The 13,624-nt window shown below is 28.5% G+C and overlaps 1 protein-coding gene across 2 annotated transcripts; it reads right to left on the bottom strand.

Moving 5' to 3' along the window:
* Window positions 1-2,258: 2,258 nt before the first annotated feature.
* Window positions 2,259-12,065, bottom strand: LOC111620490 (5-hydroxytryptamine receptor 1-like). 2 transcript variants are annotated; one of them, XM_023362408.1, is made up of 2 exons: window positions 11,890-12,065; window positions 2,259-3,772 (listed from the first exon to the last, which is right to left on the bottom strand). In XM_023362408.1, exons 1-2 carry the CDS (start codon window positions 11,906-11,908, stop codon window positions 2,481-2,483), a joined length of 1,311 nt encoding a protein of 436 aa, XP_023218176.1. In that variant the 5' UTR covers window positions 11,909-12,065; the 3' UTR covers window positions 2,259-2,480. The 2 variants fall into 2 exon arrangements, with proteins under 2 accessions (XP_023218176.1, XP_023218177.1); XM_023362409.1 differs by lacking the exon at window positions 11,890-12,065 and adding an exon at window positions 7,076-7,199.
* Between the last annotated feature and the right edge of the window lie 1,559 nt (window positions 12,066-13,624).

The following is a 13,624-nucleotide window of genomic DNA, read 5'->3' on the forward strand; positions in this document are numbered from 1 at the left end:
GTTTACGTCATATAAAAATCGACTCCAATGACAATAGCCGAAACAAAAATTGTCTTTTCTTTCTTTTTTTCCTTTCTTTCGAGGTGATTTGTTGATTTATCATGCAAGAATCCAATTAGTTTGACCTCGACAAATGAAAGTGAGAATGACTTTTAATTACAATACAATGAATTCGATGTTTTTAAAAAGTTTTCGACTTGTAATTTTCTTCACATTTAAATAAGTTAGGAGCTGATTTTGCTGTCTGATTTATTATGATTCCGAGTTAATCGAATTAATAAGAAAAATCAATAGAAATTTAATCGATTTTTTACTTTTTTGTCTGTTATACACAAGTGTGGCTACCGGTCAAAAAAATGACCCCCCCAAATTTTTACATTTTCGGACTCGAGAAATGTAAAAAAAAATTGGGGGTTTCGTTTCTGTATATATGGATGTTAGTGTGTGTGTGTGTGGGAGGCAGGATTTGTTTATCCAATTTTAAGCTTAATAATTCCTATGTCTTTTGTTGAAAATTTCTGAAATTTTGCGGGGAGGATTGTATATTAAGGTCATTAATTATTTTAAATTTTGGTGGTAAAAGGTCGAAGGGGTGGGAAGATAGAGGGGAGTCATGTGTCATATCTCGAGTGGGTTCGGACTTAATAACGATTTTTACTCGTTATTAGCATTTAAAACAGTTTATAAAACTCACCTCTAACCTCAAAATTAAGTTTTTTGTCATTTATAATAAAGTAAAAAAATTTTAATAAAATCTCGTAACAGATGGCGCCAAACAAAACTTTAACTTTTTTGCCAATAAAGTTACGCAATTCGTTGCTGAATTTTTTTTTTGTTTTTTTGCATATTTAAATTAGAATAAATACATCTAAACTTATTATTTATTAATAACCATTGCTTAATTAAGTTTATTTAATTAGTAATTCTGTATTGTTAATACACAAATCATAATCTTAACAACCATCACTCATCAAATTTTAATTGAAAAATCAAGTTTTTTTTGAAGTGGTTTAATTAAATTAGGATAATTAATTAAGATATAAATGTTTCCGTTTGTATTTATTTTATTAAATGTCAATGTAGAGTTATATTTATTCTCGAATATTCCGATTTTTATATATATTTTTGCTTGAATTAATCTATTGTTTTAAAGGATTGATGCTGCTGTATGATGTTCAAGTCACGGTTCAAGTATTTTTAACGAGGTAAATAATCTCTTAAACTTTCCTATCACGAAAAAGTGTTTATGTAAGATTTTCTATTGTTCTATAAAGTTAATCCAATTAGACTCATCTCGCTTCAACTTTAAAGTACCTGAATTTTATGTAAACAGACGTTTTAAATTTAGATAAAAAAAAAAAAGTAAAAATATATATTTTAAAATTCAAAATGATGTAGGAATTTAAGAATGGAATTTTGGACATTTTGTATTAAAATTTGCTTTACTGTTAGAGCAGCTTTTACGAGTTCTTTTGCCTGTAAAGGGCAACTAACTGTGCTAAGGTTTATTCGAGAAAATGGCTGATGTAGAGATCATAACTTTATGATCAAAATAATAAATTTTACGATTCTTTTACTCAAAGTATTTTCTACCCAACATGACTTTCTTACAAGGTTTATTATAGAGTTATAAAGAATGACGTTGGTTAAATAAATAAATAAAAAGAAAACATTAATTTTTATGAGGTTCTTTCCAATTATTTTACTTTCTTATTAAAGAATATATATTAAATACACTTAATTAAATTAGATTGTTAAGCAGTATGAAGGTGCTTAAGATGTAATTGTTTATCAATACTTAAGCTTTATTGGGCTGCAATTTTCAATATTGCAGATCCGTGCATCCGTCCGTCTGTCCTTAGTTAATTTCGAGAATGACGTTAGATTGATGAAAATTGAGACCAGATATGAAAATTGGAGTTAGAGAAATGAAAATCAAGACAATATATAGAAATCTTACAGATTGGAGGACCCTACTCTTTCAACATATGATCTCGATTTTCATCTCTCTAACTCCAATTTTCATATCTAGTCTCGATTTTCATTAACCTTACACGTGGTTTTTTACACGACGTAATTTTTTAAAATTAAAATATGATTAAAATTGCATCCCGTCACAATAAATATGTTCGATATTTCTGTTTATAAATAAAACAGGATAAACTGTATAAAAATTACAATAATGGGGTTTAAAATATAAATAAATAAACACATATTTAAGTAACGGATATTTTTATTGCAACAATGATGGAGAAAAATACCATTTATTATATATGTATGTGTGTGTGTATATATTAATATATATATATAATTTTTTGTATTCTTGCTTTTAAAACGTGACACAAAAATTACATTAATCATAAATTCGAGATTTGGTATCGTGACGAATACACGGAAACATTAGAGAAATATGGATATTTGTGCCGCTAGTGCACAATATAACACGCATGCCGTATCAAATAACAACATTAGTGTGCAATTTATGGCACCGAAGGTGCAATTCCTTGTTGTCTGAAACTATATCCCAACCTATAAATAGGGTCACCGTATTGCGACCGATACGCTTGTTCCCGAAATCTTTTGTTAACAGTAGAACATCGAAATAATAAGATCTCTTTAAAAGATCTTCGAAAATCTTGATGGAAGGTCATGTAAATAATTGGGTTCAACATGGAGTTGGCGTATCCCAACCATAGGACGAAACTACGTATAAATCTGGGTACAGAAATAGTGGGTTTGAGTAAGGATCTCATGAGTGCCACTACAAAGAAAGGCAACCAACATACAGTAAAGGCAGTCACGATAATGCCGAGTGTTATCGATGCCTTACGTTCTTTTAAGATTATGGCCCTCCTAGTGGCTTTATTTTTCTTTTTCCACAATACGTTCGATGTTCTACCACCGTTCTCGTCCATGTTTACGGTACACAATTGATATCTTTCTGGTGTTCTAAACATAACAGATTCGTTACTGTCGGGGAGAGGACATAAATTTAACTGACTGCGATTTTTAAGCTCCAATAACATCTCTTTACGATCTATGCTGCTGTTCCAGCAAACTGACAATAGCCCGGTTTGTTTCCTTAAAGTACCCTTTTCGGCTTCCACCACTCTCTTCGCTGCTACGTAAATTTTACAATACATGACGACCATGACCAGAAGAGGGATGTAGAATGCTCCAAACGTGGCGTACAATTGGTAAGCAAAATTCTGATTGATTTCACAACTCGGCATCAATTCTGATCCGTGATCGTTTCCTAAAATAAGTAGAGGTGGAATACTTACCAAACACGACATCATCCAAGTGGCAGCGATGGAGATCCAAGTACGCCTGGCCCTCGTGCGCACACCATAAGTCAATGGTTTGGTAATGGCCAGGTATCTATCTATGCTAATCATGCAAAGATTAAGGATGGAGGCCGTGCAACACGTCATGTCGAAAGCTATCCACATATCACAGATGGTGTCACCCAATCTCCAATCTCCAGAGAGCTCGTAGTGAAGAGCAAGAGGCATGACCAGTAGTGCCACACAGAGATCGGAAACGGCAAGAGACACCAGGAGGAAATTTGGAGGCCTTCGTAATTTCTTAACACAAAATACCGACGCACACACCAGGGAGTTACCGATTGTTGTAAACACAATTATAGTACCCAATACTACGCTGATAACAATGGTGGCACAAGTCGAGTAATCTTCTTCCATAACGATGACGTCTTCGTCCAAACAGGTGCTGTTGCAATAAATGTCTGTGTAGTTTTCCATGACGTAACCTGAAAATAGAGTAGAAATGATTAGACCAGAAGGTATGACGTTGAGTAAAAGCACTAATGAGAGAAACGATGAGTAATATTGCCCCCCCCAGTAAGATGGCATTTCGTGTCAATCAGGAACAAATTCTCAGGTAATGGCTGTAATGTATGGCATTTTCTTCTCACTAAGTATGGCAATCCAATTATGACCTACTGTAACACGTGATTAATGTTTGTTTAGCATGCCACCAACAGATCCGAAACAAGGCAAAACTTTTCTTCTTCGTACTTATTTTTACCAAACTTCCCGATATTTTAGTTTGTGTAAAATTATAAATGTTAACATTCTCTAATGTTATAAACTATTTCTGATGAAATGTTTGCGTGTTTAATTAAATTATAATATTGTTTCATTCGCTCTCATCATTTTCCTAACTAGATTAAAATTGAAAAATGAGATCAATTCTTCACTTAATTAATTGATCTTTCGTGTCAATCATTTATTACACCAGAGCAAATTTAATCTGAAATTTTAAATAGGAAATATTCAATTTCGGGATTAGGCAAATGAAGGTAAAGAAGAGGAAGGATTTTCGAAAGAAAATTAATTAGATCATTAAAAGAAAATAGAGAATTAATTCCTTATTCTTTTAGTCGTACTAGAAAATAAGTTATTTAAAGCATAAAGTAAAACCTGTCTAAAACTGAACTTGAATAAAACGGGAATTGACTAAACTGAAAAGATTCTTCGAAACGAAGCAATTTTATAGGTTAAAAAAACCGTTCAAAACGGAATAGCATTTTACGGTTTACACAGGTTTTATTATATTAGCCGAATTTGTTTTGTGTCGCTTTATAAAAGCGATTAAATAAAAAAATGTATTCGAATATAATCCTTTGAGACATGGTTTCAAATTGTATCTTCGAATAAGATTATTCAGTTTTTCAATATTTTACATAATATGGACGTCTTGTTATTTCAGTAAAGGTGAAAGCTTTGCAGGCATAAACAAGTAGGCCATAAAAAATATTTTTACTTGTTTTTACTTTCCCGGCTGTTATGTATAACAGAGAGAAAATATGGTCATCGGTCAAAATAATGACTCGGGGGACCTCGAAGCGTCTAAAAATTCTGGGGTTTCTGTGTATATGAATATTAGTGTGTATGGGGACACGATTTTATTCACCTAATTTGAAGCTTAATAACTCCTGTGCCTTTTCTCGAAAATTTCTGAAATTTTGTGGGGAGGTTTATATATTAGGAGGATAGAGACTATTAAATTTTGGGGGTTAGAGGTCGAGAGAATGGAGAGATAATGAGGGTCGTGTGTCGTATCTCGAGTGAGTTCGGACTTAATAAAGATTTTACTCCTTATTTATCATTTACATTTTTTACTTTTTAAATTTAAGCCAATTTAAATTAATTAATAATAAAAAAAGTTTTTGATAAAATCCCATAACAGATGGCACCACACGCAATTTTAACAATTTCTTTGCCGGAAAAGTTACGCAACTCGTTACTGGATTATTTTACGTATATAAATGCTAAAAAACATTTAAAATCCTTTCAAATTTTTTCTAAATAGATTTTTAAAACTTTATTCATTTGCTTAAAGTATTAAAAAAAATCAATTAAACATTTTAAAAATGTAATCAGAACTTTTTATTGATAAATATGAAAAAAAATCTTTTAATGTTTAGAAGAGTTTCATTTATAAACAAAATTTAAAAGATTAAAGAAAAAAAGTAATGAGATAAATCGAAATGAGAAATTTATTCGAATTTAAATTATAAATAAGAATAAAAGACTTAAAAGTCAGAGTTTATTCTTTAAAAAAAAAAACACGTAAAAAGATCATTTTTAATTCTTTTCTGTGGGGCGAGTTAATTAAGAAATATATCTTTGAAGAAAGTTCATTAAGGAGAAATGGCATCTCGAAAATATCCATTAGAATGTAAGATAAATTCTTCCGCTTCTTGTTTATCGTCAACAATAATTTTGTTTCGTGACCGAAAATGAGCATCTGGACCACAAATAAATATAATAATCAACCATCACTCGACAATGGAACATTCACGTTTCTATATTTATATAATTTTACTTGTGAGGAACATGATTAAAGTTTATCCCATTTTGATNTATCTCTATCTTATGGGGGGTCGACTGTATTTATAAATTTATGAAAATTCGATAATTAAGAAGTTTAGGAAATGAAAATGAATCTTTTTTTCTTCTTTATTTTTTGATAGCAGAAGACAAAATGGCGTGAGTGCTTTGGTTGGAAGTTGTGCTACGTGCGTGGCTTTGAATCTATTTTAGTTCAAATAAATACGATAGATATAAGTTGCAAATAAAATAAGTTGTTTCTTAAAATCAATATTAATGTATAAATTATATTAGACATGATTTAAACAAGACTTTCTTACTTTCACATTTATTTTATTGTATACTACTGCAAGAAGGGGGTGAAAAATCAATTTTTTTTTTACTTTGTTTAATATGTTTAATATGTTAAGAATAACGCCGTTTCCGGATTGTTTACTCTTTTTTCTTACTAAAGGGCCCACTATTAGGCCCCAATAGTGAGGCCTTTTAAGTAAAAATAGTAAACAACCTGGCGAGAACCTGATAAACAATTCGAAAAAAAACTCCAATGACTTAAATTTTCTAGTGGATATCGTTTAATAACAAAAAATTTATAATTGGTCTTCATTTAATTGCAATTTTAATTGTAAAAATAGAAAAAAAATATGAATTAAATTAAGAAAATATATGTTTATATAATTTTATAAAGTATAAAAAAAATTAATAATAGTGAACTTTAATAAGATATTTAAAAAATTATTTATATGAAATACGAAATATAAGCAGATTATTATATAACTTCAAGATGTGAATGTGGATCCTTTGAGAGAGGGAAAGCAGGGTATTTTTCTCCACGTCAAGTTAAAACTAAAGGCCGTATGAAGTAATATTACTTTTGCTAACAACAGAAAAATAAAATAAAATCTTTAAATTTTAACCATATTCTTTAATTAATTTATTTTAAATTCCTGTATGTGCTCTCGATTTTAGCAATGCTTTACCCCTGTACATCATACTTTTCCTAATAACAGTAAGTCGTGCTGGTCATCNCGCTAAATACTTTACAAGTTCGTTTAAAGATAAAATATTCTATTATTTAATTTAGGAAAGATAAATTTCTTAAAAGAAACTATATTTTACTTATAACTTTAACTAAAATTTAAGAATTTGGAATGGATTAAAAACTTCAAAAGAGGATTATCTTTTACCATTCTCTAGTAGACTTAGACGGGGCTTACCTTTGAATGTTAGGAACAGTTAGAAAACCTTCTATACGTGAAAGAGGAGAGCGGTCCACAGTTGGACCTTCTCCGTCCACTCCACTATTGAAATGACTAGGAACACAAAAGACTCTTCTCGACGAGCCGATGAAATACTCTGAGATCAATATGTGCCTACATGCAGTCTGAGTAGGAGATAAAGAGTTTGCGCTGACTGAACCCGCATATTGATTTTTTACAGATTTTTTTCTTACGTCAAAGATACTTTTCTTCACTATAACACTTCCTGTATCATTGTCACCCCGAAGCTATATCAAAATGCTCAAATATTACTTAGTTCTAAGCTTGCCAAAGCTAACGACAACGATGCTCAATTCTACTTGAATTTTTGTTAAAATATTTAAAATTTTAATTAAAAAAAGTCAAAAATTTTATTTGTAACCGTAACTAAAATACGAATTAAATAATTAAATTTATTACTTATTAAATATTTTTAATTCTAATTAATCATTAATTCGCCTTATCGGTTATATAATGGCTATCTTATCTTTATTATCCCTTGTGGTATTCATTAACTACCCGATAATGACTACTACTACTTCAACTAAATAGCTGCTAAATATAACTATAACAAGTAATTACTTGTTATACTTGCTCGCCCTTTAATTCACTCGAAATAATGCGATATTTATTATAAATTTTTCCATTATACACCATTATTTCACGCTTTATATTATTAATTTCTGAATAAAATATTCCAGAAAAAGTATAAATTTAATCCCGCATGAAATGAAGTATAAATTACTTAATTAAGTATTTTTTTTCCAGGTAAATTATGATTGATTTTTTACCTCACAATTGGAAACTCAACCAAGTATGAAATGGTGCAGTCTATTAAGGTTTGCTGCTCTGATTCAATAAAGGATTCTTCAACTGCCTGAAATCGCACATACTTAATTAGAAGTGAAATATAATATTCTCAATTAAAATAAATAAATAAAAAGTCTGATAATAATGCAAAATTCCACGTTAATTTATCGGGACATAAATAATATGTTAACAATTGATAACAAAGGGCATTTGCAGTTGAAGTTAATTAACTTTATAGATATAGTTGAGATATAATGATGTTGTTACGTCGTTGAATTAATTAACTAAGTTCCAAAATATGATTTGTAAATGAAATTTATGAACTAACGCTAATATATTTAATTTTATACAGATATTATGTACACTTAATCAACAGAAACTTATAATATGTTAATATTTTACAATATACCTGTGCTTTGTTTACTTAATATATTTAAATATTTATATATTTTACACGGAAAATAATAAATAATTTATTAATTTTATTTATTTACTCACCGAAATACTTTTTAATTTAAGTTTACAGTCCAACCTTCAACGACGATCACCTGTAAATAGCGGCCATCTCCACAGAAATTTTTAAAAACCAAACAAAACCTCCAAACAACGACCAATTTTCGTGTTTCCTTCGCTGGTCGTTGTTCACAGGTTTGATTATTTAATTTAAAATTAATTAATATTTTTCATCAGGACTCTTCNTTTTTATTATAAATAATGTCGATATAAATTATGTAAAATTAAAATAGAAGATAAATATTCCTATGACACATTATATTTATTCGTTCTTGACAGGTAAATCGCTTGTTTAATTGCCAATAAGTCAGAAAGAATTATCGAATTGTCACCACATTCTTCATTGAATTAGCTACTCCAAACAATCTTTCTTATATAAAAAATACTTTAAATAAACTTTATTTTAATGGAAACCGACTCCCTATTTACGTGTTAGATAGGTAAAAAAATCCGGGAAACACCCGTTGATGAGGAACGAGCCCACCATCAAGTTTAGAGGTTTTATCCACTCTCCTATCTCACTAATTGGGGGGGAAGAGTGTCCGTTATTGCTGAAAGTTCGTAATATCAAATTTAATTTTTAAATTATTCTTGAGCTATTACAAATTGATTTAATTTCAATGCAAATATAACTATTGTAGGAAAAGATGTATATGTAAGATATAATTCATATGTAAATAAAACAATTAAACAGTGCATGAAACTGTGCAATCTCCAGCACAATTTTATTTGAAAGCAAACATTTTCAACTGTGTTAAACATGCATTGTAAAACTAACTCTAGTTAGAAAAACTGAAAATGGCATCATCAGGCTAAGTCTTATTAATTTACTTTTCTCTTATATAAATTTTTTGGTGTGTTAATGTATTTTATATTTTTTTAAATGCTGAATGTGAACTACAGTAGAGCATCAGTTATCTGACTCAATTGGGGACTCGGGTTGGTCGGATAATCAAAAAGAATGAAAAAATACATTATTAGTATAGTATATTAGCATATTAGTATATCCCATGTAATTAGTATATCGCTATTAACATACTTCACGTTGAATTTTCATCGATGTTAAGCCTAACAAAATTTTTTTAAAAATAATAATCATAGCTATTGTATCGTTAAAAAATATTTTAAAATTATTTNCATTAGGTAATTTATACTTATTAGCACACGAACACACACCCATATTTTAGCATGTTCTATCCTAGAAAAAAATTCCATTAACGAGTTGCATAACTTTTCCGGCAAAAGATTGTGTGTGGTACCATCTGTTACGAGATTTTATTAAAAAATCTTATCATATTATTATAAAATGGCAAAAAAATTAATTCTAATGGCGATTTTATAAAAAAGTTGTAAATGCTAAAAACGAGTAAAATCTTCATTCAATTCGAACCCACTCGAGACAGGACACGTGATCCCTTCTATCTCGCCATCGCTTTGACCTTTAACCATCAAAATTGAAAAAATCAATGCCCCTAATACTCAAACCATCCTATAAAATTTCAGAAATATTCTACAAACGGCACGGGAATTATTAAGCTTTAAATTGGGTGAACAAATTGGGTGATGATGTATTGTACTTAACAACCGAAAAAATAAAAGTGTTATAAATAATTTTTCCGGTAAATCGAGGGTCTATTATACAAATTATTCATTAATACGGGTCAGAAAATTTAGTAATTTCTTGTTATTTTCAGCATTTTACAAGCATTATTGATAGTTATAACGAACGAAATCAGCAGGACATCTACAGATGAGTAACTTATTACGCTGTAACTAATACAATTTTCCCAACTAAACAAAACTTCGAACTCTTTTAATTCGAAACAATTAATATAAAGAAAAGGAAAGAAACAATTTAAATTAAAATATTTTAAATTCTTCAATACTTTCTTTTTAAAATATTTTTTTTCACTTTATTAATTTATTAAAAATTTTAAACAGAAATTGTTTTTGCTGTTTAAAAAATTTATTTAATATAAAACATGAACAGGAAATAATCAATTGAAAGAAAAATTCATTTTTTTAGTACCCATTTTTCTTTTAAAGTTATCAATAAGTGTTTTTTATGGATAACTTGTTTTCAGAGCTTATCTACGATTCTCAAAGTCTGTATTAGTTCATATTGCACAGAGAACAAAACATCCGAGAAGATTTATGGAGTTTTTTTTATACTCTAGAAAGATTTATTGAAAAATTTTTCACCTTTCCTCGGTTTCTATAAGAAAAAAATCCAGCAACGAGTTGCGTAACTTTCCCGGCAAAAGAAGTTAAAATCGCGTGTAGATCCATCTGTTACGAAATTTTATTTTAATAACTTTTTATATTATTAATTACACTAAAATAGCACAAGGCTTAATTTTTAAGACGGATAAGAGTTTTATATAATATTTTAAACGATATTAACGAGTAAAATCGTCTAAACTTACTGGAGACACGACACGTGACACCACTCTAGCTCCTCACCCTCTCGACCTTTAACCACCAAAATTTAAGAGCATAAATCACCCTAATACACAAACATCCATGCAAAATTTCAGAATTTTTTTACCAACGGCACAAGAGTTATTAAGCTTTAAATTGGGTTAACAAAATAGTGTTTCCACACACATATACAGAAAAAACAATCTCAAATTTTTTTGATGTTTCGAAATCCTCAGAGTCTAAAAATATAATAATTTTGAGAGGAGGGCCATTTTTTTGACCGATCGCCATACTTTTANAGCAGATTATTATATAACTTCAAGATGTGAATGTGGATCCTTTGAGAGAGGGAAAGCAGGGTATTTTTCTCCACGTCAAGTTAAAACTAAAGGCCGTATGAAGTAATATTACTTTTGCTAACAACAGAAAAATAAAATAAAATCTTTAAATTTTAACCATATTCTTTAATTAATTTATTTTAAATTCCTGTATGTGCTCTCGATTTTAGCAATGCTTTACCCCTGTACATCATACTTTTCCTAATAACAGTAAGTCGTGCTGGTCATCTATCTTGCTCCGTTTTATAAAGAATTTTTGAATTGAAGTTTATATGAGGCCCACTCTATCCCGGGCCCTATACAAACTTCAGAGGCCTCGTGTAGAGGTATGATTTATTAGAAAATAAATGAATTTTTCTTTAATTAATCTACAAAGTTCAAAGGCCCTGTGCAAAGGTATATATTGGAATATAAATAAATATAATGAATATTTTTTTTGTATTGATCTAAAAAACTACATTAAAACTTTAAATTAGTTTTATTATTTTGGTAAAGATTTTTTTTTATCAGTTGATTAAAATACGAACTTCTATGTAATATAAACAAATAAGAATTATCGAATTCTGATTTATTTTAAATAATTCACTTCTTTATTATTTTATTTTATTTTAAAAAAATAAAACAAAATAATTCAATCATATTAAAATAACCCGGATTATTTATTTTTGATAAAAAAAAAATATTTCTTACGTATTGGAATTCTGCCCATTGTAGTGACTTTCTATGTATAAAAGTAAGTCATGCAGTTTCTACAGGAAAGTTTTTACTTGAATTTTAGAATGAGAAAAAACTCGAAAGATTCCAGCGATTAATGATTTTTTAAACTGTGATGAATAATAAATTTGTTTACACATATTTTTTCCTTTTTTATTTGTCTGTGTAAAGAGAAATTTCATTCTTTAGAAAATGCGTAAACATGTTTTTTTATGTAGATAAATAAGCAAAATTTTTACTCCAAAGCGTATGGAAATTTCCACCAAGCTTCATTTTGTTTGTTTATTTATTTATTTTAAGGCCTATTTTTAATACGTAGTGCCATCAAATATTTTATGCTTATTTTAAAGTACTTTGTTTCAATTTTTATATAATGGTTTTTAATCTTTGCCCATGCTATTTAAATTTTTAAAACGGCTCTCTTACCCCCATATTAAAAATTCTCCTATTTTAAAGGATATTTTAAAGGATAAAGAAAGTCTCATTTTCTCGGTTATCCTAACTTTAAGGGTAGATTTAAAGACGAAAGTTGTATGTGTCCATTTATTCTTATGAAAGCATTTAGAGATTTACAACAGGAAAAATACAGTTATAAATTTAATGTTGGTATATAATAAATATCTCATCTTAAAACAATCTTAAAAAATGCAAAAATTTAAATCAAAAAGTGAAAAGATAAACAAAATCACATCAGAATAATTTCTAAGTTACTAATTTTTAAGTCATTGATAAATTCTAAACTAAATCTTGCAACCTTCCAGCTTCGGGATGCAAGACTCAATCCCTAGCATCCCTATACTCCGCATCACTAGCTTAAGAATCACCGATTAAAACAGTCAAAATTTTATTATAAAAAAAATAAATTAAAATATGCAAAATTTAGATCGAATTTCAATTTAATAAAAAGGGAAAATGTTAATAGAATTTGTAAGTAAAAAAAGAGGAAACATCAATAAAATTCAACAGATATATTAAGTAATCGAAAAATGCGAGTCTTAGAAAAGTTGAAATGCGTTTGATGTTATCCAAGATGAAAGGAAAGAGGAATATGAAAGTTCCTACGGATTATATCAGCACTAAAATAGATTTAATGACACTATCAAGAATTGAGAAATCAATTTTCGAAATCACTTAGGCCCGTAGATATATGCTGTATTGATATTTCTCTATATTCTTCAATTTTATTCCAACGAAATTTTGCATGAAAGATAATTGCAACAGAATTTAAAAAATATATATATTATTTATTTATTTATTCTATGTTAAATATAATACGCATTATATTCGCGACTCCTTTCTACTTTCTTTTATTAGCAGCTGATCTGAGAACGAGCGAATTAAGTAAATTTAAAATCAAAGAAATTTCTTAAAAAATAAATAAAGTTTTGTTTCCTAAAGCTCAATTTAATATTTCTTACTCAAAAATAAATCTAATGAGAAATTTTTATTACTTTTTGATATTGCTTTATCAGAATATATATTATATATTTATATTATCTATAAATATAAGATTATTCTTTTATATTATTTACTTATTAGAAAAATATTTACGATAAATTTCGAGATTTTTACAGGAAGTTACAAACAACAAAGGAAATTTTAATAAATTTTTAAAGGAAAATTTTATTAAAACTTTATTTATATTTTACTATATTTTTGGGTAAATACAGATGTAATATTGTTTACAATAAATTTATAAAAATATTTTTAA

The sequence above is a fragment of the Centruroides sculpturatus genome, unplaced genomic scaffold, assembly GCF_000671375.1.
Source record: "Centruroides sculpturatus isolate CEXI.00-Female unplaced genomic scaffold, Cexi_2.0 scaffold28, whole genome shotgun sequence".
NCBI classification, from domain to species: domain Eukaryota; kingdom Metazoa; phylum Arthropoda; class Arachnida; order Scorpiones; family Buthidae; genus Centruroides; species Centruroides sculpturatus.